This window comes from Canis aureus, chromosome X (genome assembly GCF_053574225.1).
Source record: "Canis aureus isolate CA01 chromosome X, VMU_Caureus_v.1.0, whole genome shotgun sequence".
In the NCBI taxonomy this organism is placed as follows: domain Eukaryota; kingdom Metazoa; phylum Chordata; class Mammalia; order Carnivora; family Canidae; genus Canis; species Canis aureus.
The window spans coordinates 99,996,094-100,022,646 of record NC_135649.1 but is presented as its reverse complement, the minus strand read 5'-3'; the positions used below and the strand labels follow the sequence as shown (position 1 = coordinate 100,022,646).

The following is a 26,553-nucleotide window of genomic DNA, read 5'->3' as shown; positions in this document are numbered from 1 at the left end:
GCCTGCCTTTGGCCCAGGGCGCGATCCTGGAGACCCGGGATCGAATCCCACATCGGGCTCCCGGTGCATGGAGCCTGCTTCTCCCTCTGCCTGAGTCTCTGCCTCTCTCTCTCTCTCTCTCTGTGACTATCATAAATAAATAAAAATTAAAAAAAAGAAATAGTTCAAAGGTCCAGATCCATTTTCAAAACACAAGCAAAAAAAAAAGCGGATTTAGAGTAAAAGGCAATAAACCAATAACCAATCAATTGTACCGATATATATGAGAATAAACACCAGAAGAAACAAAGTAATGAATATATTGTTTATTAGCAGAGTCAATTACTTCTCAGCACCCTTCTGAGTTTTATCCATTGCTGCATCCTCTGTGCCTAGAGTAGAATGTAGCTCAATAGAGATGTCCAATAAATATTTGTTGAACTATTGGCTTCACTTTTTCCTCTAATGTTTTCTTTCTCTCTTTCTTTTTTTCACTATAGCTGATGGATGCACTGATTGGTCTGTCGATATCAAGAAATACCAAGTTTTGGTGGGAGAGCCTGTTCGAATCAAATGCGCACTCTTTTATGGCTATATCAGAGCAAATTACTCCCTGGCCCAAAGTGCTGGACTCAGTTTGATGTGGTACAAAAGCTCTGGTCCTGGAGATTTTGAAGAGCCAATAGCCTTTGATGGAAGTAGAATGAGCAAGGAAGAAGACTCCATTTGGTTTCGGCCAACGCTACTGCAGGACAGTGGTCTTTACGCCTGTGTCATCAGGTATTCTTTTAATTCTAGTATTGCTGTATTAGTTAAATCATATGCTGCTTTCCTATACTTAAATTTCGCTGCTATCTCTTTCACCTAGAGGTTTTGCCTCAATATTTGTGTGTGTTGCCGCTTTCTAAAATTCAGAACCTAAATCATAAAAAGATGGGATTGGAATTTATATTGAGACATTATTTCTGGCTTATGGAGAAAAGAGATACCATCTGGGTATCTACTTATGTTGCCAGAAATTACTAAAGACTATGAAATAAAATTTATAGAGGAGGTGAAATGTTGCAAATAAAATGTAAGCAAAGACTTGCAGAAAGGATGCATAGTTTATCGCTAAATGGGTTGTAACATTTTGTTATTGCCCTTCACAGACAAATAGAGCACAGATACCTCCGGTTCACACACATCTGTAAAGATGATTTAAGTAAATGTGTGTATGTGTGCTGGAAGACAAAAGCAACATTGCCATGTTAGGAAATAAGAAGGCTATGTTCCAGATCATTTTTGTTAACTAAAAGTGCTGGGTCAATACAGAAATTTTCCTGGGCCCCTCAGGGCCAACGAAAAGTTAATAACAAAGTTTGTGCCTTTATCCACAAAGAAGCTCATCAAACATCCATACATCTTTTTCTGCTTCTAGAAGAGACATACATGGTTTGCTTAATGATAATGCACTGAAGCAGTATCCATGTAACACATTAGTGGTTAAAAAAAATCTCAGTTTAAGCATTTATCCATTCATGGATTGTGAATCACACCCTGCATGAATGATGGTGGATGTCATTAGAGTATAGGAACATTGGCGAAGCAAGGTACAGGCATATAGATGGTGTGTTTAAATCTTTGTATTTGTGCATTTTTGTTATTAAGAGAAATTAAGCCAAATCTAATGCAATAGATTCTCGATTTGGAGGAGGTCTCAATTTAATTTTTTAAATTAAAATTCGACTTTAACTTCTGAAACTCTGATCTGCAGCTCTCACTTCTCTGTTTGCGGATCATGCCTTCCCCTCACTTTCCCCTACAAGAATTACCTTTATGCTGAGTCATAGCCACAGGTGTATTAGGACATTAAAATCTGTCAAAGCCACATAAAAGTTCAAAAAAAAATCTTGTTAACACTAACAACACACAGGTTAAAGTTAGTTTTGGATAATATAAGTGAATACAAATAAAGTTGTGCTTGAGAAAAATGACTGATGGATTACAAAAGAACAAATGCATCATTTTGTTGGCAGCTCTTGTTCTTTCTGATAGGTTCTACTAGTGCTTTTATGGTCAAACATCTCTCTTCTTAGAAGTGGAGATTTTGCAATGACCTGGATAAATAATTGCCAAACTAGTATTGTTAAGGATTACTCTTTGGACTGGCTTTCTTCACTTAACTAATAGTGATTTGATTTAATTTCACTTTGTTTCTTTTTTAAAAAAAATCGTTATTTCTGATTATTCATGCATATAGAGGTGATTCTTCAGGATAGGCAAATGTGTGTCCTCATTTATCTGAGATTAGAATTGAGCCGGATGTCCACAGTCTAACACTTCATTTCATTATTTATTGTTGATGAGAAAATAATGATGCGTTCACATTTGTAATCTGAATTTCTAAAGCACTAAAGCTGCAGTTCTTTGATGTGTTTAAATACACACTGTGACCCGATGCTCTGAGAAATTACATTAAATATCCCTGAATTTATAGTTGAAGTAATGAAGGAAAGGTTGAAAAGTTGCAGAAACAGTGATATTTGCCATATGTTCACAGGGCTACATTTTAATGGAGGGTGCGAATAAAAGGCAAACACTTTAAAGTTTTGTATGTGTTAGGCCATATTCTAGAGACAGTGGTACAGTGCAGAAAAAGATAGTTTTCTTATTTGAATTGCTAGTGTTGATATGGCTTCCTTTTTCAATTTGGAAAGCAGTACTCAAAATCATTATAAACAGCTATTTAAACATAGCTTGGTGTTGGTGTGAGGGGAGCCCAAGGCTGTTAGTTGAGTCATTGACATTTTGGCACATTGTTAGCTCTCAGACCACAAAAATGTCACCATTAGTTTTTTGAATAATCCACTTGCAAAGAATTTTAGATGTTTGAAAATGTTAGCTTGTACTCAAATGTTCTAGTCTTTCTGGGTATTTATTAGTGAAAAGGTTTAACACTACAGCTTCCCATGTACAGCTAATTTGCATTTATATCTGTATATGTGCAAATAAATGCCATAAATAATGGAATCACCTTAAGATTACTATCAGCATAACCAACAAGAACTTTCTTCCTCCCTTCTCTTGGTATCTGTTCAGGATGCAATAATACCACATACTTTTTTGCTGCATGCTACCTGGCTTTTCATTCAATTTTCTCCTTCCAACTTATTTTATTTTATTTTTACATGAAAAAATAAATGAAGGAGAGCTGTATGACAATTTCCTTTCTTTGGAATAAGTTCATTTTATTAAAAAGTAAAATTTTCTTGTAGTCTTGCCCCCCCCCAATTTTTAACCCCCTTCTTCAATTATGCCCTATCAGGAGTTTCACATGCAGAGCTAGCCAGTGTACATTTAAGGATTTTATTGCCTCCCCAAAATAGTAACGTACTAAGTTGTTTAGCACCATATTTTTTTCCTAAGTTTTTTATTTTGTGTGAGCTCGAGTCGCTTATTACTTGGTTAGGTGTCTGACTCTTGATTTCGGCTCAGGTCATGATCTCCAGGTTGTGAGGTCATGTCTGCTCAGTGTGGAGCCTCCTTAAGATTCTCTTTCTCCCTCTGCCTTTCCCTGCCCTGGCCCCACTCACACTTTCTCTAACTAACTAAATAAAAATAAAATGATTTTTTTTTTGAGGTAATTGTAGATTCATATTAAGTTGCAAGAAATATAATTAGAGATACTGTGAATCCATTACCTGGTTTCCCTCAATGGTAACATTTTACACAACTGTCATACAATCTCATAATCAAAGTCTTGGCATTGAAACAGTCAAGATACAGAACAATGTTATCACCTTAACGATCCCTCTTGCTGTCCCTTCACCTTTCTCCCCATCCAAACCCAAACCCCTGACAACCAGTAATCTTTTCTCTTTATCTACATTTCTAATTAAAAAATGTTACTACATGGAATCATACATTATATAACATTCTGAAATTGGATTGTTCACTCAGCATAATTCCTTTGAAATCTATCCAAGTTGTTACAGATATCTATAATTTGTTGCTCTTTATTACTGAGTAGTGTTCTACAGCAGGGACATTACCACAGTGTTTATTCAGTCATTGCAAGACATCTGGATTGTTTCCAGTTGTTGGCTATTGAAAGTAAAGCTTCTATGGACATTCATTTTTTTTTTCTATTTTTTTTTCTATGGACATTCATGTATGTGTTTTTGTGAGAATAAGTTTCCATTTTTCTGGGGAAAATGTACAAGAATGAATTTGGGTTGTATGGTACTTGCATGTTTAGTCATATCAGAAAGTGCCAAACTATTTTCCATTGTAGCCGTACCATTTTATATGCCCACCAGCAATTTGTGAATTATCCAGTTTCTCCACATCCTTGCAGCATTTGGTATTGTCATTATTTTTTATTGTAACCATCAATATATTGTGATATTTCACTGTGGTTTCAATTTGCATTTCCCTAGTGGCTCGGTATTTTACACATTTTCATGTGCTGATTTGCTCTCTCTCTCTCTCCTCTTCATGAAACGTCTGTTAGGACTTATTGCTGTTTGTTCATTGAATTATTTGTGCTCTCTTAAATTTTGAGAATTATTTATATATTCTAGATACGGGTACTTTTTTGGATATGTGGTTTCCAAATATCTTCTGTCAATCTGTAGTTTATCTTTTCATCCTCTTAACAAGATCCTTTGCAGTAAGGTTCAATTTATTATTTTTTTTCATTTGTAGATCATACTTGTGGTGTGAAGTATAACAACTCTTTGTCTAGCCCTGGATCCTGAAGATTTGTTTTGTGTCTTTTTAAAAACTAACTTTTCTGTCAATAGTTTTATTGTTTTACATTTGTTTGTGGTCCATTTGAGTTAATATTTGTGTAAAGTGTGAAGTTTATTTAGGTCCAGGTTTAGCTTTTCAGACAGATGTCCAGTTGCTCCATCACCATTTGTTGAAAAAGCTATGCTTCCTCCATGGACTTGCCTTTGTTCATTTATTCAAAATCAGTTGGGCATGTTTGTGTGGTTCTATTTTTGAATTCTCTATTCTATACCTTTGATCTGTATGTCTAGCCCTGTGCCAATATTGCTCTGTCTTGGTTAGCATAGATATATAGTAAGACTAAATGACAATTGTAGTGACTCCTCCCACTTCATCCTTCTTTTTCTAGATTGTTTTAGCTATTGTAGGGCCTGTTGCTTTTTAAATCAATTTTAGCATAAGATTGTCTGTGACTACAAAAAACTTTACCGGAATATTGATGGAAATTGCATTAAACCTATAAATTAACTTGAGGAAAACTCTTATCTCTACTATGTTGAATCTCCCAGCTTCTGAATACAGCAGAGATCTCCATTTGTTTGGGATCTCTTTATTTGATTTCTTCATTAGCATTTTGTAGTTTTCAGATACAAATTCTATACACATTTTGTTAAATTTATACCTCAGTATTTCATTTTCTTTGGTGTGTTTGTAAGTGATAGTATCTTTTTAATTTCATTTTCAGCATGTACATTGTCAGTGTTGTTAGTAATGTGATTGATTTTTGTGTAATTCCTTTCTGAAAACATATTTTTTTCAAATGACATACCTGTAATGTGTTCTATCTAGTATTTAGTTCTTTTGCCCAAGTCTTGTTGTTCTCTTTAGAGACTAAATAACTCTTCCTAATCATTGAAAGCACATATTAAGCATTTATCATAAGGTACTTAGAGAAATCCATTTATTCAGTCATCCTTGTAACACACATCTATCGAACATGAACTAATATACTAATGCTAGGATTACAGAGATAAAAAAAATGTTTTTACCCACAGGTAGATTACATAAGAGAAAATAAGCAGTTGTAGTTATGGATACTGTGAGCACAATGTAGAATACAGTCAAGTTCCACCAAGATGGAGTGGCCCCGTCCCTCCCAGTCTTCCAGCTTACATCTAAAAAGGCTGGAAATAACACAGCAAACAAACATAGGAAATCTGTCAAATGTGGAAAGAAGGATTGTCTAGAGACCTCAGGACTGGAGAAAATGACATGACCACAGTGTTCCACTTGCCCCACTAGATGATGTTGACAGGGCCTAGTGAGGAGTTAATCTTCCATCCCTTGCCTGGCAGAAGCAGGCAGCAGTAATATGAAATCCCTGCCTGAGTAGGGTCAGCACAGGTGAGTGGGGGGCTGAGCTTTCATCCTGTGTCCCATGGAACTAGGTTAGAATTACATTTTGCTCCAAGAGTAGTGTCAGTGGGGTCCATTGGCAACCTGAGCCTCATCCCCCACAAGACACATACACCCAGCAGCAGTGTGAATCTATGAGGCACTGTGAGTCAGGGCTGGTCACTGCTAGGCTTTGGTGCTCCTTTCTAGTATCAGTGGGGCTCAGTGGGAAGCAAAGCTTCTACCTTAAACAAGGCAGAATGAGGTGGTGGGAATTAGGGTTAGTTGGCATCCATTTTTCCACCCTTCCCTGGTGTCAGTGGGACTCATGAAGAAGTGAGCTTACTCCCCGACTGGAGGCAGCAAAGCAGTGTGGGTAAGCAGCACACTCTCACCAGGAAGGTGTCAGCAGCGCTCAGGAGGCCACTGAGTGTACATAAGCACTTGGCCCTCATCTTACATTTCAACAGAATTGCCCACTTAAGGAAAAGATTAAATAGTATCCAAATTTTCATAATACCTAAAATGTGTAGACTATAATAAAAAAAAACCTCACTGGTCATGAGTCATAAAAATTACAACATGAATGAGAAAAGAAAACAGATACCAACACAGAGATGAATCAGATGTCAGAATTATCCAACAAGGATTTTAAAGCAACCGTCATAAAAATACTTGAGTAAGTAACTAAAAAATCTCTTGAAACAGATGAAAAAATGGAAAATTTCAACACAGAAATATGAGAAAAACAAATAGAAATTGTGGAACTGAAAATTATAATGAAAAATTCATTGGAATGGTTTAATAGTAGAGTTGAGATGATGAAAGACAGTTTGACTTCTTTGTACTGTATTAAAACTTCACTGGCAAGGGCCACAGACTTCCAGATCCTCTGGATCTTTCTCAGTTTTCCTAACACCAATCTGTACCACTTCTATTCTTAGTTCTCTGATAGATAGCTCTGTAAATTTCCTTAGGATCCTCCTCTTCCTTTTTTTTTTTTTTCCTTTCGGATCCTCTTCCATTGAACCTTTCTTGATTGCTAGTGTTAATCAGAATTTTGTTTTCAACTCTTTCCTTTTACCCCTCTACATCAGTAGTTCTCAACTTTGGCTACATATTGGAATTAACTAGGGAGCTTCTGAAAACTATTAATTTCTGGGTACTACTACAAATCAGTGAAATCCAGGATCAGATGATTCTGTTGTATAGCCAGCTTGAGAATCATAGCCCCTGATCTTATTTATTCAGTATCTTCACTTAGCCTATTCATTGATGATTCAAAAAGTAATTTCAAAACTTTTTACATGCACTAGAAGTATACATTTGATTTCCTAATGATCCCCTCTTCCTGTCTGTCCATGAGACACATCGAATTCAATAATGTACCCCAATTTATGTCAGTATCTACTTCAATCAACCTCCCTCCTCTTCAGGGTGCTTCCTTCTTTTCTCAGCAAATAGCATCACTGTCATTCCAGTGGCTCATGCTAGGAATTTATCACTTATCACTTGCTTTCTTCATCTTCCTCACCTGGCCTTAATTGCTTACTAACACCTCTGCAGTCTACCTTAGAAATATCTTTTCTATTTATTCTTAGACATACCAATTTCTAATCTCTCAATAAATGCAGCATGCTTCCAGTGGTTTCCTGTCCCTAGGTTTTTCCTATTTACTACTCCACACTGCTGCAGAATACCTACAATGGAGATACTTCATTTGTCTGCTTAAAAGTCTCTGATGGGCTTCTATTACCCAGTAAAATGAAGTCCAAAGACTGGGTTTGGCACACATGTCTCTTAACAATCAAGTTTCAATCTTTCATTCCAGACTCATTTTGGGTGTTCATTTCCATAGGCACCTTGTGCTATGTTCTCACCATCCTGTTCACTGTTTGCAGGTGAAACTATGCATTTTCTTTACTCTTTCACTCTTTGTTCTTCATCAGAAATATCACTTTTTTTATTACCTACCTGAATAATCCATAGTTATTTTTTGAAGAAGACCCAGTGTATATTTAGCATTTTTTACCTTTCCCAAATTATTCCATAAACAGTTGTTTCAGTTATCAATTGTGGGGGGACTCCAAAACTAACTGGCTTAAAACAGCAACCATGTTATTTGTGCATGACTCTGCAATGTGGCCTGGACCATACCAGATGGATGGTGTTCTTCTGCTGATTTTTCCCATAGTCACATGAGGCTGGAATGAACTGGGATGGAGGATTGCCTAGCCCTGCATGAATTTTCAGGGCCCCATTTTCTTCAAAGCATCTTTCCTGCTCTCTCACTAGTAGGATAGCTAGACTTTTTATGTGGTGACTCAGAAGGTGTAACCATTTATCAACCATCTGCTTGCATCATGCTTACTAATATCCCTCTCACCAACTCTAGAGCTAACATGATGAAAGGAGACTTGAAAAGTTCTTGAATACCATATCATCAGTGGAACCACCAAAAAAACAGTCCAGCAGAGTCTGGTGCCCTTTACATATGCAAAGTATACTCACCCCATTCCTAACACCCTCAAAATCCTATTATGGCATCAGGGTTAGGCTACAAGCCCAAGTTGTCATGATCTAAATCAATTTGGGGTGTAAGAGAAGTTCTTCATGAATATTTCGCTGAGTGGCTCCTCCTGATCTGAAGGTTGTGACCCACATAGACATCTTATCTAACCCTCATACACCCAATGTACAATGGTCAGACAGGGATAAAATAACCAAATAGTCCCATTTGAAATGCAGTCGGGAATGGGAAAATGAGAGCAGTCACTGGCCCGTAGCAATTCTCAAATCAGCTGGGCCCATATCACCAGTTTCTTGATTAAGGCAGGTTCTGCTTATTGAGAAAGTTCTCTGTGGCTCTTGGTTTTGTGCTCTTCTTTTTCATAGAGAGTAAAGGGCCCAGAGAGCTCTTTTAATTTGAACTCTGTCTGTCTCTATTAATTTACTTTTTTTTCTTTCAAGATTTTATTTAAATTCAAGTTAGTTAACATATTGTGTAGTGTCTGTCTCTCTTCGAGGAAGAGGGGACGGGCAGAGGAGAGAGAGAATATCAAGAAAGCTCTACACGCAACATAGAGTCCAATGCAGAGCTCCATCCCACAACCCTGAGATCACTACCTCAGCTACAATCAAGAGTTGGATGCTTAACTGACTGAGCTACGCAGGCGCCCCATATCTCTTTTACTAAAGCTAGCATGGTTTCTTAAAATGCTATGAACTTTTTACATATTACATTGTAATCCACTCCATTAAGCAAAAGCTACACCTACAAATATCTTTAAGACAAAGTCCTTTCTACTTTGGTGTTCTCGTCAGAGTACTGGAAGACAATGCATGACAGATTTGTAGACACTCCTCTGCATAGCTAGTCTTAGGGTATGCCTCACAGATCTTCTCAACTACCTTCTCTTGATGATAGAGAATAGACTATATCCCAAACTTACTATTACTGACATGTTTTCCACCTAAGAATCAATTTAAAACAGTGTTTGTCACAGAAAGGCACTCAGAAAAAGTTGTTGAATGAAATAATTCATGTTATTACAATTAGGGGTTAGCGTTTAGAGTACTTTTTGGAAAACACTGCTCTAGCCAAAATTACACCATTTTCTGATTTCTAAAGTTTTCTATGAGTGAATTCAAGAACTTTATTTTTGCGTGAAATCTCTTATCTAAAACTAACACAAATTATAAACTGCTTATTCTACATTATGATTTTTGGCATTCCAAAAGGGTCATTTTATTCTCTTCCTGTAATATACCCTCCCTTTCAGCAGGTAAAAGTAAGAAGTAATAATTAATATGTTAGGCCTACAAGACCCATAATGAGTAACTTCTATAACTACAGTATAAAGAATTTAAGTCATTAATTTTCATCCATATGAAAGATTATAATTTTAATACTTATTATTTTATGTGATTCTTGTTTGAAAATCAAATCATTCTTGGATCAAAGGATAAATATCATCATTTTAGTAAGTCCTAAACATTTATACCACAAGGAGTCTTTATAATTTCTTCAGGGCAATCAAAGTCCATATAAATATTTTATAGCCTACCCAGAAATTTTAATGATGGTATGTATATGTGTTCCAAGGACCTAAAGTAGTTTTACAATCTTGGTTTCCTAATTGTTAAACTACCTCTCTTAATTTAAACCAGAGTATACTCTTGAGAATATCAGCTGTAATTCATAGGTTATAAAAAATTCAATTAAACCTACATAAGCTAGTTCTTTTAAAAAGTCTACATACAATTGAAAGTCCTTAAAATAAGGTTTTAAGTCTGTGTAAAGAATCTCTTCTGGATGATAAATTAAAATTGTAGAACTGCACAACAGACACTCTTTCTTTACTCTTTTGGTGGGCACATGTGTTTCTTGGCATAACAGGTTTCAAAGAGATTTTCCAGTTACATAATTCTAATAATGCTTAGAGAGATCATGCTAAAGTGGTGGATCAACATAGAACCAATACTACATGTTTCCTTCTTTACATGTTTAAGACATGAAAATATACCCTAAAGGATTAAGCTATTTTCGATAAGGGCAACAATTAGCCAGATTGCTATCTTTCTGACTGCTTTCTTTTCAGAAACAACAAACACAATTTATGGATGTAAAACCCAAGAGCTATGTGAATTGCCTTTTAAATTTACCGATTTTTTTTTTTTTTTTTTTTTTGCTAAGAAGATGAAATAATTTCTGCTGGAGTAATAATGGGATGGTTTCTTAGATCACTGGATTAAGAAAAGCCTTGTCTTATCTTTCCAGATCCTGTAAAAGAGAAAGCTCTGAGAACTCTTTGAAATCAATGGTGTCATGTTGAGGGAAGATAGAGGCTTATAAATTTCTTCAAAAAAGTATCAAATTAATATTGAGTAAGTAGGGCAGGGGAAAAGATACATTTGTAAAATAATTTGGTATGTCCAGTTGAATTTTGAGTTCTTATGTATTATATTTTTTCCATTTTAGTTAAAATTGATCACTATGAGCCCCCCCCCCCTTTTTTTAAAGATCTTATTTATTTATTCATGAAAGACATACAGGGAGAGGCAGAGACACAGGCTGAGGACGAAGCAGGCTTCATGCAGGAAGCCCGATGTGGGACTTGATCTCGGCACTCCAGGATCACGCCCTGAGCCAAAGGCAGACACTCAACCGCTGAGCCACCCAGGCCTCTCGCTATGAGACTTTTTTAGTCGTGGATATAACATGTGCATTTATCACATTTTGCAAACATTACTAAAAGTCCATGATATAACACAATTGGTAATTATCATGAGGAGAGCTTTAAATCGCAAACCGTATGTGCCCAGCATGCAGGTCACTGGTAATCCAGAAAGACTTTATTGGTGGTTTTATATTTTGATTATTATTTTTTAATTGTAAAAACTCTTCTCCAGAGAAAAGCTAACTGCTAAGGTCAATGCACTAAGTAAAGATAAAGTGAATAGATCTAATAAAGTGATAGCAACTGATCAACAAAGTCTAGGATAAGAGAAGTTGAATATGAAGCCAAGATGATTCAAGGCTTTTTCTAAGTCTAATTTTGTGTTTGGTTCCCAAGTAAAAAATATGAACAATAATCTCAATAAAGAAAATAAAGAGACTTATTGTTCTTAGAAGAGCTCTTGAAGGGCCTGTGAATTGAGCAGTACTTTGAAAACTAAACACATGGCTAGGGAGGGCATAAGGGAGAAAGTTTTGTTAGGAATGTCTCATGAGGGGTAGTACAAGAGAAATTAAATAATGATTGAGAACAGGGGTTGGCACATTTTTTCCTGTAAAGGGCTATATGGTAAAAAATGTAAGCTTTGCTGGTCTTTATTGCAACTACTCAGCTCCGCTGTAGCAAGACAGAGCCATAGACAATACATAAACAAATGGGTGTGGCTGTGTTCCAATAAAATATTTATTTATTATAAAACTTTCATCAAAGTCAGTGAATAGGACACATACCTCAACATCATAAGGGTCATATAAGACAAACCCACATCAAAAATCATACTCAACTGTGAAAAGTTTAAAACTTTTCCTCTAAGGTCAGGAATAAGACAAAGATGCCAGCTCTAGCCACTGATATTCAACATAATATTGAGAGTACTAATCAAAGGAATTAGTGAAGAAAAAAGACATCCAAGTTTTAAAGAAGTGAAACAGTTGAACTTGCAAATGACATACCATATATAGAAATATATAGGAATAAATTTAACCAAGGAAGTAAAAGACCTGTACATTGAAAATTAAAAGACATTGATGAGATAAACTGAAGAAGACACAAATGTAAATATATTCAGTGCTCATAGATTTGAGATATCTCACACCTGTTAGAATGGCTATTATCAAAAAGGTAAGAAATACTAAGTGTTGGTATAGATGTGGAGAAAAGGGAAGGCTCGTGTATTGTTGATAGGAAAGTCAAGGCAGTTTTATTTTCAAGACCCTGAGAATTTTTTATGAAAAACTTTAGGTTTGTACTGGGTATAAATTAAGATGTGCCTCTTGCTAACTCTTTTCCTTGTATTTGTTTGCTACAAGAACATCCAATTAGTCTTTCAACATCTGATCAAGCATCATTTACAATGTAATTCTAACTTCCAAAAGTGATCTTGAATCTTTTTTTTTCCCTTGTTATCCCTACCATTAATTCTCTAACCTGAGTCCCCATCACTTCATGCCTAAATTACTATAAAATCTCCTTGCCTGTTTTCTATGTTCTAAATTCTCTAAACACATATACACTTGATGCAAGATAATTCCAGAGAAATGCTTTTGACTTTCCATTTCTGCTTGACACTTGCCTGCCATTTAAATATTAGCAACTGCATTACATTCCTTACAGTCATCCTTCTCACTATTATATGTAAAACCCCATTTCCCAACAAAACTTATTTACTCATTCTAGCAGGAATAGACTATGGCCTTTTTTCTTTGTTAATTACAGCAGCAGTTTCTACTTTTGCCTTAACTATTTGCAATTTATCTGGCTTTTTCTAGAACAGGGATCAGCAAACTATGGCTGCAGCCCAAATCCACCCTATCACTAGTGTTGATGGTCACTCAAAAGGAGTTTCAAAGTGTTCCCTCCTCTTCAATTTTTTGGAAGAATTTGATGATAGATATTAAATCTTCCTTGAATGTTTGGAGCAACTCACCAGTGAAGCTGTCTGGTCCTGGACTTTTGTTTGTTGGGAGGTTTTTGATTACTGATTCAACTAGTATTTGATCTGTTCAGATTTTCATTTTTCTTCATATTTAGTTTTGGAACATTGTAAATTTCTGTGAATTTATCCATTTCTTCTTGATTGTCCATTTTTTATGTATGACTGGTCATAGTAATTTCTTATGATCCTTTTTGTTTCTGTGGTATTAGGTTGCAACTCCTCTTTCATTTCTAATTTATTTGACACCTCTTTATTTTTTCCTGGTGAGTTTAAAGAATTGCCAGTTTTATCTCTTCAAAGAACCACCTTCTAGTTTAACTGATGTTTTCTATTGTCTTTTAAGTCTCCATTTCATTTATTTCCACTTTGATCTTTATTATCTCCTTCCTTGTACTAACTTTAAGTTTCACTTGTTCTTCTTTTTCTAGTCCATTTAGGAGTAAATTTAAATTGTTTATTTGAGATCTTGTTTCTTGAGGTTAGTCAGTATTGCTATGAAATTACTTCTTAGAACCAATTATGGTGCATCCCACAGATTCTGGCATGTCATATCTCTGTTTTCATTTGTCTCTAGGTATTTTTATTTCTCCTTTGATTTCTTCTATGACCCACACTCATTCAGTAACATGTTATTTAATTTCCATGTATTTGTAGTTTTTGCAGTTTACTTCTTGTAATGGATTTTTAGTTTTATACCATGTGGTTAGAAAAGATGCTTGATAGGATTTCAGTCTTGTTGAATTTATTGAGACTTGTTTTGTGGCCTAACAGGTGATCTATCCTGGAGAATGACCTATATGTACTTGAGAAGAATGTGCATTGTGTTACTTCTGGGTGGAATGTTCTGTATATATCTATTAAGTCCATCTGGTCTAATGTGTCATTTAAAACCAATATTTTCTTTTCATTTCTTTTCTTTAGATGATTTATTCATGGATATAAATGGGGATATAAATGCCCTACTATTATTATATTGCTGTTGGTTTCTCCCTTTGGTTCTGTTTTTATTTGTCCATTTTTTTCTTTTCTTTATTTTTTATTTTCTATCATATATATATTTTCTATCATATATATCTTTTCTATCATATATATATCATATATATTTTTCTATCATATATATATATATGAGTTCAATTTGCCAACATATAGTATAACACCCAGTGCTCATCCCATCAAGTGCCTTCCTCGGTGCCCGTTACCCAGTCACCCTACCCCCCCGCCGACCTGCCCTTCTGCAATCCTTTGTTTGTTTCCCAGAGTTAGGAGTCTCTCATGTTTTGCAACCCTCTCTAATTTTTCTCACTCATTTTCTCTCCTTTCCCCTATAATCCCTTTCACTATTTTTTATATTCCTCATATGAGTGAAGCCATATGATTGTCCATCTCCAATTGACTTATTTCACTCAGCATAATACCCTCCAGTTCCAACCATGTCAAAGCAAATGGTGGGTATTTGTCGTGTCTAATGGCTGAGTAATATTCCATTGTATACATAAACCACATCTTCTTTATCCATTCATCTTTCGATGGACACCGAGGCTCCGTCCACAGTTTGCTATTGTGGACATTGCTGCTATATGCATCGAGGTGCAGGTGTCTTGGCTTTTCACTTCATCTGTATCTTTGGGGTAAATCCCCAGCAGTGCAATTGCTGGGTCGTAGGGTAGCTCTATTTTTAACTGAGGAACCTCTACACAGTTTTCCAGAGTGGTTGTACCAGTTTAGATTCCCACCAGTAGTGCAAGAGTGTTCCCCTTTCTCCACATCTTCTCCAAAATTTATTATTTCCTATCTTGTTAATTTTCAGCATTCTCACTGGTATGAGGTGGTATCTCATTGTGGTTTTGATTTGTATTTCCCTGATGGCCAACAATGCAGAGCATTTTCCCATGTGCTTGTTGCCATGTGTATGTCTTCTTTGGTGAAATTTCTGTTCATGTCTTTTGCCCATTTCATGATTGGATTGTTTGTTTTTTTGCTGTTGAGTTTAATAAGTTCTTTATAGATCTTGGAAACTAGCCCTTTATCTGATACGTCATTTGCAAATATTGTCTCCCATTCTGTAGGTTGTCCTTTAGTTTTGTTGGCTGTTTCTTTTGCTGTGCAGAAGCTTCTTATCTTGATTAAGTCCCAATAGTTCATTTTTGCTTTTGTTTCCCTTGCCTTCATAGATTATTTGCTTTATGTATATTTAGTGCTCCTATGTTAGGTGCATATATATTTACAATGTTATATCTTTTTGCTGGATTAACCCCTTTTCCATTATGTAGTGCCCCTTTTTATCTTTTAGTGCAGTCTGTTTTAAAGTCTCTTTTGCGTGATATTAGTTTTGCTACACTAGCTTTCTTTTTCTTTCCATTTTCATGGAATATGTTTTCCCATTCCTTCACTTTCAGTCTTGTGTGTGTTCTTACTTTGAAGTGAGTCTCTAGTTGGCAGTTTATAGATGTGTTCCATCCATGTTGAAGCAAATGGTGGGTATTTGTCATTTCTGATGGCTGAGTAATATTCCATTGTATACATAAACCACATCTTCTTTATCCATTCATCTTTCGATGGACACCAAGGCTTCTTCCACAGTTTGGCTATTGTGGACATTGCTGCTAGAAACATCGGGGTGCAGGTGTCCCGGTGTTTCATTGCATCTGTATCTTTGGGGTAAATCCCCAACAGTGCAATTGCTGGGTTGTAGGGCAGGTCTATTTTTAACTCTTTGAGGAACCTCCACACAGTTTTCCAGAGTGGCTGCACCAGTTCACATTCCCACCAACAGTGTAAGAGGGTTCCCTTTTCTCCGCATCCTCTCCATTTGTGGTTTCCTATCTTGTTAAATTTCCCCATTCTCACTGGTGTGAGGTGGTATCTCATTGTGGTTTTGATTTGTATTTCCCTGATGGCAAGTGATGCAGAGCATTTTCTCATGTGCGTGTTGGCCATGTCTATGTCTTCCTCTGTGAGATTTCTCTTCATGTCTTTTGCTGTGACCATTTTAAAAAATTCTTTTTTTTTCTTTTGGCTGTTCTGTCTGGATGAGTTTCATTGCTTTATCTTTTGACTCACTAATCCATACTTCTCCTTCATCCAGTCTGCTGTTAAAATCCTCTCGTGTATTTTTCAGCTCAGTTATTGTACTTGTCAGCTCTTTGACTTCTGTTTTATACTTTCTTGTGTTTTCTATCTCTTTTTGAATTTCTCACTGTTTTTTCATTCTTTTTCCAAGTTTGGTGGGCATTCTTATGACCATTGCTTTGAACTATTATCAAGTAGATTACTTATTTTCATATAATTAAGGTCTTTTTCTGAATTTTTTTCTTATTCTTCCATTAGAAACCTATTTGTCTCTTTCCTCATTTTGCTTGACCCTGTGTTTGTCTCTGCTTATTAGGTACAATAGCTACCTCTCTCAGTGTTGACAGAGTACCCTTGTTTAGGCACTGAACCTTATTGTTCAACATTTCCCTAGTTCTTGGTTGTCTCTTATACCTTTGTGATTGTGTAAACCACTCAATTTGTTCTTGATACACCTTATTCTTGAGGGTGTGCCAGGACTTGTCAGGGATCCAAGGGGAAAATCTTATTTGGATCATAGTTTCAGGCTGATTGGAAGCCAGACTTTCAGGCAGCATCTTTTAAACTCTGCAAATATATACAGTCCTGTGGGGCTGAAATCATAATCCCAGCTGTTCTTCAGATCAGGAGAACTAGAGGTATCCCCTAGGCAACAGTTGCAAAAATGGGGCTCCATATGAGTGTATAAGCTCCTTTCTGGAAAGTTTCATCAAGCTGTAATGAGGCCAGAGAAGACTGCAATGATGGTGTCCCCCAGCTTATGTTCCCTGAGAGCTCCTCCATACCTCTAGATCTGTGAGAAGCCGGATACTTTCCTTCCTCTCAGGTTGAAGCCCCAAGGCAAGTGGAAAGACCTTTTTGTAAAGGAAAATTGGTGTGGTTTAGTCTACTGTGTCATGCCCTGGAGATAGATAGTAGCCTTCCAAGTATTGTCTCTCTGATTGCTTCAGTTCTGTGCAGCCCAGAAACCTAGGCTTCCCTCATCACCACAGCCAGGCACTCAAGGGATATCCCATCACCACTGGCTTTAGCAAGGCCATGGGGAGCCCGGGTCTAGGGCAAGCCCTCTGGCTTCAACAGAGCCATGCAAGCAGAGGGCTAGGGCAGTGCCACCAACTAAAGTGTGATCATGGGAGAACATGTGAGTGAGCCAGCTTTCTGGCTATAGTTGGGCTGTGGGAATGCACAGGCTTACCTGTAGGTAAGCCTACAGGTTGCAGTAGGGCTGCAGAAGAGCAGAGCCACAGGAGAGCATGGGTATGGAGCAAATTGCCTGGTTCCAGCAAACTGAAGGGAGTACCTAAATGGCACCTGCCAGTTCCAGTACTGGCAAGGTGAAGTGAGAGTGCAGAAATAGTACCTGCCATCCTCTCCATTCCCAGAGAAAGTACCAGCTGATCCCTGTGCTTCCAACAGGCACTTTGAGATTAGCTCATGAATCTTAGTCAGGTATGGTCCAGTTGCTTTTTAAATTGCTGCTTTTGTGCAGTAGACCATTAGCTTCTTAAGGCAGATAATAAATGTTTTGTTCACCTTTGCATCTCAGATAATGCATTTATGGCCATTGAAATCTGAACAAAGAAAAATATTTTGTTCTGTTGTCACAGTTTGAGGATGGACTACTTTTTAAATTCTTTTTTAAAAAAGTTTAGGGAGTGAATGAGTGACGGGCACTGGGGGGTTATTCTGTATGTTAGTGAATTGAACACCAATAAAAAATTTAAAAAAAATGTTTAGTATTGAATACATTTCATATATAACATTTCATTTATGGTGTACACCATGTTAACATGATATATTTATATATTGTAATATAAAATAATTATTGTAGTGATATTTAGCACCTCTATCATATTTTACATGACTATAATAAAATATTATTGTCTATATTCAATACACTGTTCATTAGATCTATATGTCTTATTTACTACTTATTGCAGGTTTGTACCCTTAAACAATATCAGTCCTATCCCTGCACCCCATATCCCCCAACAACCACCATTTTACTGTTTTTGTGAACTTGAGTTTTTTATATTTCACATGCACATAAGTGATATCATACAGTACCTGTCTTTGTCTTATCTCATTTGGCATAATAAGCTCAAGGTCCATCCATGTTGTCATAAATGGCAGGAAATCCTCTTGTCTTGTGACTGTATAATATTCCATTGTATGTATTTATCCCTCACCTTCTTTATCCATTCATCTGCCAATGGGCATTTAGGTTTTTTATATATCTTGGATTTTGTGAATGATGCTGTAATAAGCATGGGGATGCAGATATCTCTTGGAAATCCTGTTTTCATTTTCTTTGGGTATATACTCTGAAATAGAATTTCTAGATCATATGGTAGATCTATTTTTAATTTTCTGAGGAGCCTCCATATTGTTTTCCATAGCAATTGGACCACTTTACATTAGTACCAACAGTGTAAAAGGGTGGGACCAGGTTTTTAGATATAATAAGAATCTTAGCTATAACAGTAACTTAAAGAATTGAATTGGAATTCAGACCTTATATGGTATCTGCATAATTGTCTAGGCCTCAGGTTTCTTCTGTAATCTCACTTCTCCCTATGGTATGGTGTTCATCCTTATTTTCTAAGATGAAGCTTTAGCCATCATATCCATGCTATTACAAGCAGCAAGATGTAATGAAAGGAACTAAGAACATGATCCTTCCCACCTTTAAGAACAACAGAGGCTACTTACATCTCATAGGGCAGTACTTGTTCACATAACTACATCATACTGTAGTGGTGACTCAGATATGTAGTGTTTATTATTAGTACCATGTATCTGATAACAATAACGAAGGTGTATTACTGAGGACCTTAAATTCATATCCCTTGAAGAAAAGATAAGTGATTTTTGTGCAGGTGATATATGGAGAGAGTATTCTCAGGAGTAATCGTACAGGGGAAAATGCCAGACACATATATGTTTTCCAAAGTTTAGCCTCAGCTTGATCCCACAGGGAGCCATGAAACATAAATTTTACCACAGAATTTATTCGGCCTTGAAGTGAGGGTCCAAGATCTGGATTGCTCAGTCATTTCAATCCAGGTGGCTCTTGTTACATCAATTATTGAGAAAAGGGTAGAGATGTGAACCTTGACCAGTCAACACTCACAGCAGCTGGAAAATGGGTACAAAAGCTAGTGAAGAAGTTCTGAGTGGGATACCTAAAGCAGCTACCACACTAAGGAAGAAGGGGAAACACATATTGAAGGGCAATTAGCCAGTTTTGCCACATATATTGAAATGGCTCAGTATCCTATTTTTGTCTTATACTTGGTAAACACTCTATCAGTATTTGTTGAATGAGTGATGCATATTCTTAAACAAACTTCTATTTTTTGTTGTTTCTACAGCCTGCTTTCTTTAAATATTTGGAAATAATTAAGAAATAATATTCTCAGTACCACCATACCTATCCCTAACATACACAAATGCATCCTGCCCTGAATAGCTGCTTCTGCTCAGTTTCTAAGTCACACTCACAACCAATTGCGAATTACCTCACCATCATCTCTGAAGAATTGACTGGCAAAATCCCTGATCTTTCGGATATTTCTAATTCTGTTCCTAGAAAATTTCCCCCCAATGCCTAAGAAATAAATCCATCACCCAGTTTACTATGATCGGGATACATACAAACTCCTTATATTCATATTCCATAGATCTTAAGTATAGAATCAGTATGACTTTACCCAACAGTTTGCTGTGGCCTAGATTTGTTCAGGTTTTACACTAATGTTTCTGGCTTTCAAGCAGGTCTTCGTGTAGTAAATGCTTCATGATATAGATTCTAAGGTTATAAAACAAAAACTTAAAAGAGGTAATTGAATAAGCATTTAGCTGATTTCATTATATCTCAAAATTATAGATCTGGAGCTATCCATTTTCTCCCATGAAGGTCATAAAAGACAATCCTATAAAAGACTCAAGGTTATGGAGTGAATGAGTAACATTTGAAGTCTGGTCCAATGATTTCAGGAAAATATATTGTCCTAAAGCCAAAAAAGAAAAAAGAAAAAAAATACCATCATTTCAAGGCAATATCACAAAATTAGTTATATTTCATATTATAGAAAAGTAGCTCAAGTAAGAGAGTTTATTCTCCCATGTGAGGTAATTATAAAATAGGGATTCCCAAATTTGTATGATAATTCAAGAGTTTGTCAAGACCCAGCCTTCATTGCTTTAAACCTTATCATTCTTAGCATATGACTTTTGTTCATAAGGTCACTCCATGGTACTAGTACTACTGAAGAACCAGAGTTTTAATGTTATTTCATTTTAAATAACTATATGTGGATCTTAGCCTTTGTTTGAAGATGGCAATGTCACATCATTCTTGACTATTTCCTAAACTATTAAACTATTATAGATAGATGGATAGATAGACACACACACATACACACATGCACACACATCTTATTTAGCCTAGAATCATGTAACATAGATATGGACAGGATATTCAACCACACAATTAATATTTAGAAATGCTGAAAATCAAGCTAGATCCTTGGATTCCATAATAACTGATACTCATAAAAATTTATTTCTTTAAAATATTTTACAATTAAGTGATGGGTATATTAATTATCTTGATCTTCATAATCATTACACAATGTACATATAAAGCAAATTATCACATTGTACAATTTAAATATATACAGTTATATTTGTCCATTACTCTTGAATAAAATTTTAAAGCATTTTATAACTGACTTATTTTTTCAACATTTCAAGTGGACCTTCTTCCATTTGCTTCAAATAAGTAAGATTTTTACACAATTCATTTTTGATGGCTGTTGTATCTAAAGAATGATTACAATCATCTCACAATAAATTTTTATCCCATATGTTCTAAATATTAAGACATAGGCTGTATTTTTGGTCTTAACTCTGTAAACCTATCTATTAAGTGGTAAATTAGCCATTGATTTTTATTAAAACAAAAATATTATTTCTTTTACTGTAGAAGTTTTACAATTAGTTGTATCTAAGTTGCTGTTATTAATTTGGCTAGGAATTTTTGATACTGTATTTATTGTGAATTGAATGAATTTCCCAGATTTTTAAGCATCTACTACAATAAACCAGTTACTGAGTTAGCCATCAGGAGCACAATAGTAGATTAAACCAGACTAGGCTCCTTCTGTAATTGGAAGTCTATTCTGGATAAGAGCCTTTGACACAGCAATTAGTTGTGCCCTGGCTTTTAAGAAGGAAAAGAACAGGGTGACTTAAAATCACCTACTAGGCCAACCTGGACCACTTGGTATATAGGCTAACATTCAAAGGCTATGCTCTTCAACTGAAATCCCACGTGTTTCTGGGATTTCCAAGTTGTGTGTCCCACAAAGGTCCTTTGAAGGGAATTCATCACCTGAAGCTCCATGTGTAACTCTTGTTTAAAATTGCCTTGGGGTGCCTGGGTGGCTCAGTCAGTTATATGTCTGCCTTCAGGTCAGGTCATGATCCAGGGGTCCTCGGATCCACACAGGTCTTCCTGCTCAACTGGGAGTCCGCTTCTCCCTCTTCCTCTGCGTGCTGTTTCCCCTGCTTGTGTTCTCTCTCTCTCAAATGAGTCAAATGAATAAATAAAAATTAATAAGTAAATAAATACATAAAATTGCCTGATATATCACAATAGAGCTTTTTTCATTTTGCAGAAGAAAGGCACACCTTTCTCCCTTCCCAAATTGCACTATAATGCATTGCCCCAGAATGTAAAAAGGATTTAGATGCCAAACAAAGAGATAATCTGAAATACTAGTTTGAACAATCAGGCCTCTTAAATTCAGAAATCTTCCTCTCCTACCTGTCTTATAATATTTCTGGTAAGTTTGAGGCTTAATCCAAATTGGTATATTCTTAATTCAGATCAGCTGAAGCACTATATAATAGCAACACTGTCATAAATGTAGTTGGAATGTTTTATAAAACTATGATATTTTCAGGACGCATTTGGTAAAACCCAGGAATAAATTTTACTTGCTTTCTTTTGTATTTGATATGCACTATGCCCCTCAAAATAGTTAAAGCCTATTTTGTTAAATCACATCGATGAAATATTTTTTCCAATGATCTTATTTCATTTCCTATAATATTTAATATTTTTCCCTCTTATTAACAAATAAACTTTTTAAACTTACAAAATAATAAGTGCTAACCTAAAACACTCAAAGTGTTTTTCCAAGACCTTTAAAGAGAGTTGTGACAGAAACAAACTTGAAAACCACTGCTTACTGTTTCGCAAATCATAGTTTGATATATAATTAGATTCTAATTTTTTTAATTTATTTATGATAGTCACACAGAGAGAGAGCGAGAGTGAGAGAGAGAGAGGCAGAGGGAGAAGCAGGCTCCATGCACCGGGAGCCTGACGTGGGATTCAATCCCGGGTCTCCAGGATCATGCCCTGGGCCAGAGGCAGGCGCTAAACCGCTGCGCCACCCAGGGATCCCTATAATTAGATTCTAAAAATCATTAGCTGTACTAGTGGAAGAAGAGAAGAGAAGAGGAGAAGAAGAGAAGAGAAGAGAAGAGGAGAGGAGAGGAGAGGAGAGGAGAGGAGAGGAGAGGAGAGGAGAAGAGAAGAGAAGAGAAGAGAAGAGAAGAGAAGAGAAGAGAAGAGAAGAGAAGAGAAGAGAAAGAAGACGAGAAGAGAAAAGATTCCTGAATTCCGCTACATACCTATTGAAACAAGATTTCTGGGGAAACCAAGACCAGGAATCTGATGGTTCAACATGCATCCAGGTTTTTTTTTTTTAATCTACATTAAGTTTGAGAGTTTATATTCAGGTGTTGGTGAACCTTTTAAGAGAGTTATATCCCATACAAATCGAAGGACAACAAAATGCTTTATAAAATCATAACTGTGTAAGGAGTTTTCTGACGGAGGATAGCCACAGTCTGACATAGTACCCAGCACACAGTAGATTGAAAGTGAAAGAGTACAAGTTATGTACTTCTTCCTAAAATATTAGAAGATTGAATATAAAGGATACATCTTCCTTCTAATTTATGTTAAAGATGTATTCCATAGGTAATGTTTTTACAAAGACTAACTTTTCAGCTAAATTTAATTTACAAATGAAATCATAGGAAGTGAAGTCATAGCAGGGTGCCTTCCAAATTCCACTGCTGTTTTTTTCTTTTTTTTTAATAATAAATTTATATTTTATTGGTGTTCAATTTGCCAACATACAGAATAACACCCAGTGCTCATCCCGTCAAGTGCCCCACTCAGTGCCCGTCACCCATTCACCCCCACCCCCCGCCCTCTTCCCCTTCCACCACCCCCAGTTGAATGAGCACTGCAGATTATTCAACCTTCTGAAAAGTTCTTAATTAAGGAAACCCATAGTGTGCAGAGTAACAGCCTGTGTGTTAACCTTGTTGACATGGTGTAGAAATCCCATGTAGACAACTTGTACAAAAGAAATAAAATGTTCTAGCTCCTAAATTGGAATCTCCAAGTAATTATACTTCTAATGAAAGTTGCTGCTATGGATGTCTGTTTAAAGGTTTTGGTTTACAAAGTAAAAATTTGAAAATATCAAACTTTTTTGATCACTGGATATTGTTTTCATTAATTAGGTGAATATGACAGCTCTCTCTTTACTCTAATAGCCCCCCTGGAGGAAATAACATTTTTGTTTGTCTAAACAGTACTTAATGACTACTCTAAAATTAAAGTGTAAGACCTTTAACTCTAGAGTATGTAGCTCTATGTCCTTGACTCCAATGTTTGTCATGAATATTAATTTCTGATCTTAAAAGTCAAGCCATGAAATTTTTATATATTGTCATACCTTTCCCTTGACAATTTTGGTAATTGACATAATTTCCTCATCAGCAAGAGTTGTTTGTGGCTTCCCTGGTTTAACAAGGCTATAAAGTTGGCAGGTCTGAATTCCCTTTTGTTTCAGTGTGAGGCCTGCAGAATTGTTTGCTTTGAGAAATAACTAGACTTCTGATCTTAAATGAATTATAGTTTTTGTTGGTGCCCTTACATAATAAAGGACTCAATGTATTTTTTTTCATTATGGGTTTTAATCACCAGCTTTAAGATTACTTTCCTATTAGGTGAGATTTATGTCAACTGCTCCAGATCTTTTCTCTGTTGCTTACATAAAAATATTATTTTCCACAACATAGCTATCATTTTCTTTAAAATTTGATTCACTATTAAGTAGCTGGTTATCAAATATCAAGCTATATATGTTCAGAGTTTATAAGTATCTAACATTAAAGTTACTTAGACAAAACAGTTACTTAGACAATATACAAACTGACATGCGTATATACATAAACACATACTTTTGTAATATACGTGATTCAGTTGGAATATTATCTCCTTTTGTTTGTACTTTCAATGAAGATTTATTGAACTTAGATAACTAAGCATCAGACACATTTTTGTCTGAGGATAGAAAGTAAAATGGAGAACACACACCAATTGGCTTGAAGACACCACATTCAGCCATGGAAGAGAGATTTGTAAACAATTATCTGTATCACTATATGGCAAATGCTATTAGAGATCTGGTGACCAAGTGCTATTTCAACCAGGAAGATTCATGATGGATACACAGAACATGGTGCATTGAGCCTGCATGAAATGCAATTTTCTTGATTGAACAATGGAAAGGACATTCTATCTTACACAGTTGAAGTGGCTCAGTGGCAACCACAGTGATTTGGTAAAATGTGCTGTGAGAAAGGAAGAACAACAGGCATATGTGGCCAAAGTGAAAAGTGCAAGATGGTACTTGGAAAGATACAGAAGTTAGAAAGGAAACTTGTAGGTAGATGTGATAAATATCTGTGGCTAGAATCCCAGGCTCAGAAGTTTTTGCTTTTCCTTAGGAGATGGAGATAGCAATCCAGGATAGCTTAAATGCCATAGGGAAATTTGTTCTGGATATTTATTCATCCAGATAATCATTTAATAAATTATGTTTGAGAGCTCTTCTTGGCCAGGTGATGGCTAAGAATCAGAGCCAAAGTCTCGGTTCTCAATAATCTTACAGTCTTTTTCAGGAGAAAACTAAGCCAACAACTAACGTCTGATATAACAAAGGTTATGAAAGAGGAAAGAACAGAGTACATAGATATAGAGGTAAGTCATGTGATTCAGAAGAAAAAACAGGAAAGACTTCTTTAAGATCTAAGTGTTCAATTTTGACACAAGAATAAAACTTAGATGAAAAATGGGGGTTGGCAGAGATCATAGATAGGACAGGAGTCTAAGGCTAGAATCATTGTGCATGCCTTCTAATTTTTTATGACCATAGCAAAGTGTCCATGACTTGGGTTGTTCTGAGATATAGCTATAGAAGTAGGGAAGTATCAATTCATGGACTTGAGTACAGAAATAAGAGGTAACACTTTATATTAAAAGCCAATTAAATAATCAGTTAGATAACAAAATCAGCTTTGAGTTTCAGGGAGCTCATTTGGCAGCAGTGTGTGAGACAGTTGACTGAGAATTTGGAGCAACACTTAACTACAGGGTTGTCTTAGATTGTACTCCCCAAGAAATAGACCTTCAGGAAGAATCATTACAGAAATGGTGAAGTGATATGGGAATGAGAAGGAAGCCAACAACCTGTGTATTGATAAAGCCAGTTATTCCTGCAAGCAACTAGAAATTAGATCCTCTGAAAAACTCTGAGAGAAAATGTAGACACACTCTCAGTGTTCTCACACCCAAGCGGGGAAGAAACTGGGTTATTTATCCCCTAATCCTACATCTGTCTCTTATTGAGGGCTTTGTCTAGAAGCATTATCTCTCTAGCATTTATGGTTTGCCCTTCATGCAGACTGATCTTGGTCCCAAGCCCAGACGAAAGCCCTCAGACTGAGGGTTTCAGGTGTTTGTGGGAAGCAGCCTTCATATGGTAGCCATATGGGTGGGGTATTGGCATCATAAGCTACAAGGGCTAACCAGATGGGAAGCATTGAGAGTCTGGACATAGGCCATGATAGTGGGAATCCAGAGAAGGTCAGGGGAGCTACTAGGTCATCACTTTAATGGGATTTGACTATGAATTCAATGTTAGGAATGAATCATCAATGATGATTTTCAGAGATTAAATAGATTAAAAAATTTTTAGTATAATTGACACAGAATATTACCTTAGTTTCAGGTGTACAACATAGTGATTTGACAAGTTTATACATTAGTCTGTGCTCACCACA

At 36.1% G+C, this 26,553-nt stretch overlaps 1 protein-coding gene across 1 annotated transcript in view; it reads left to right on the top strand.

Annotated features, from left to right (window-relative positions):
- Window positions 1-26,553, top strand: part of IL1RAPL1 (interleukin 1 receptor accessory protein like 1) — a 1,264,416-nt gene that overhangs the window by 590,735 nt on the left and 647,128 nt on the right. The window contains exon 4 of the mRNA XM_077889792.1: window positions 480-759. Within this exon, the coding sequence (XP_077745918.1) occupies window positions 480-759 (280 nt within the window). The remainder of the gene's footprint in view (window positions 1-479; window positions 760-26,553) is intronic.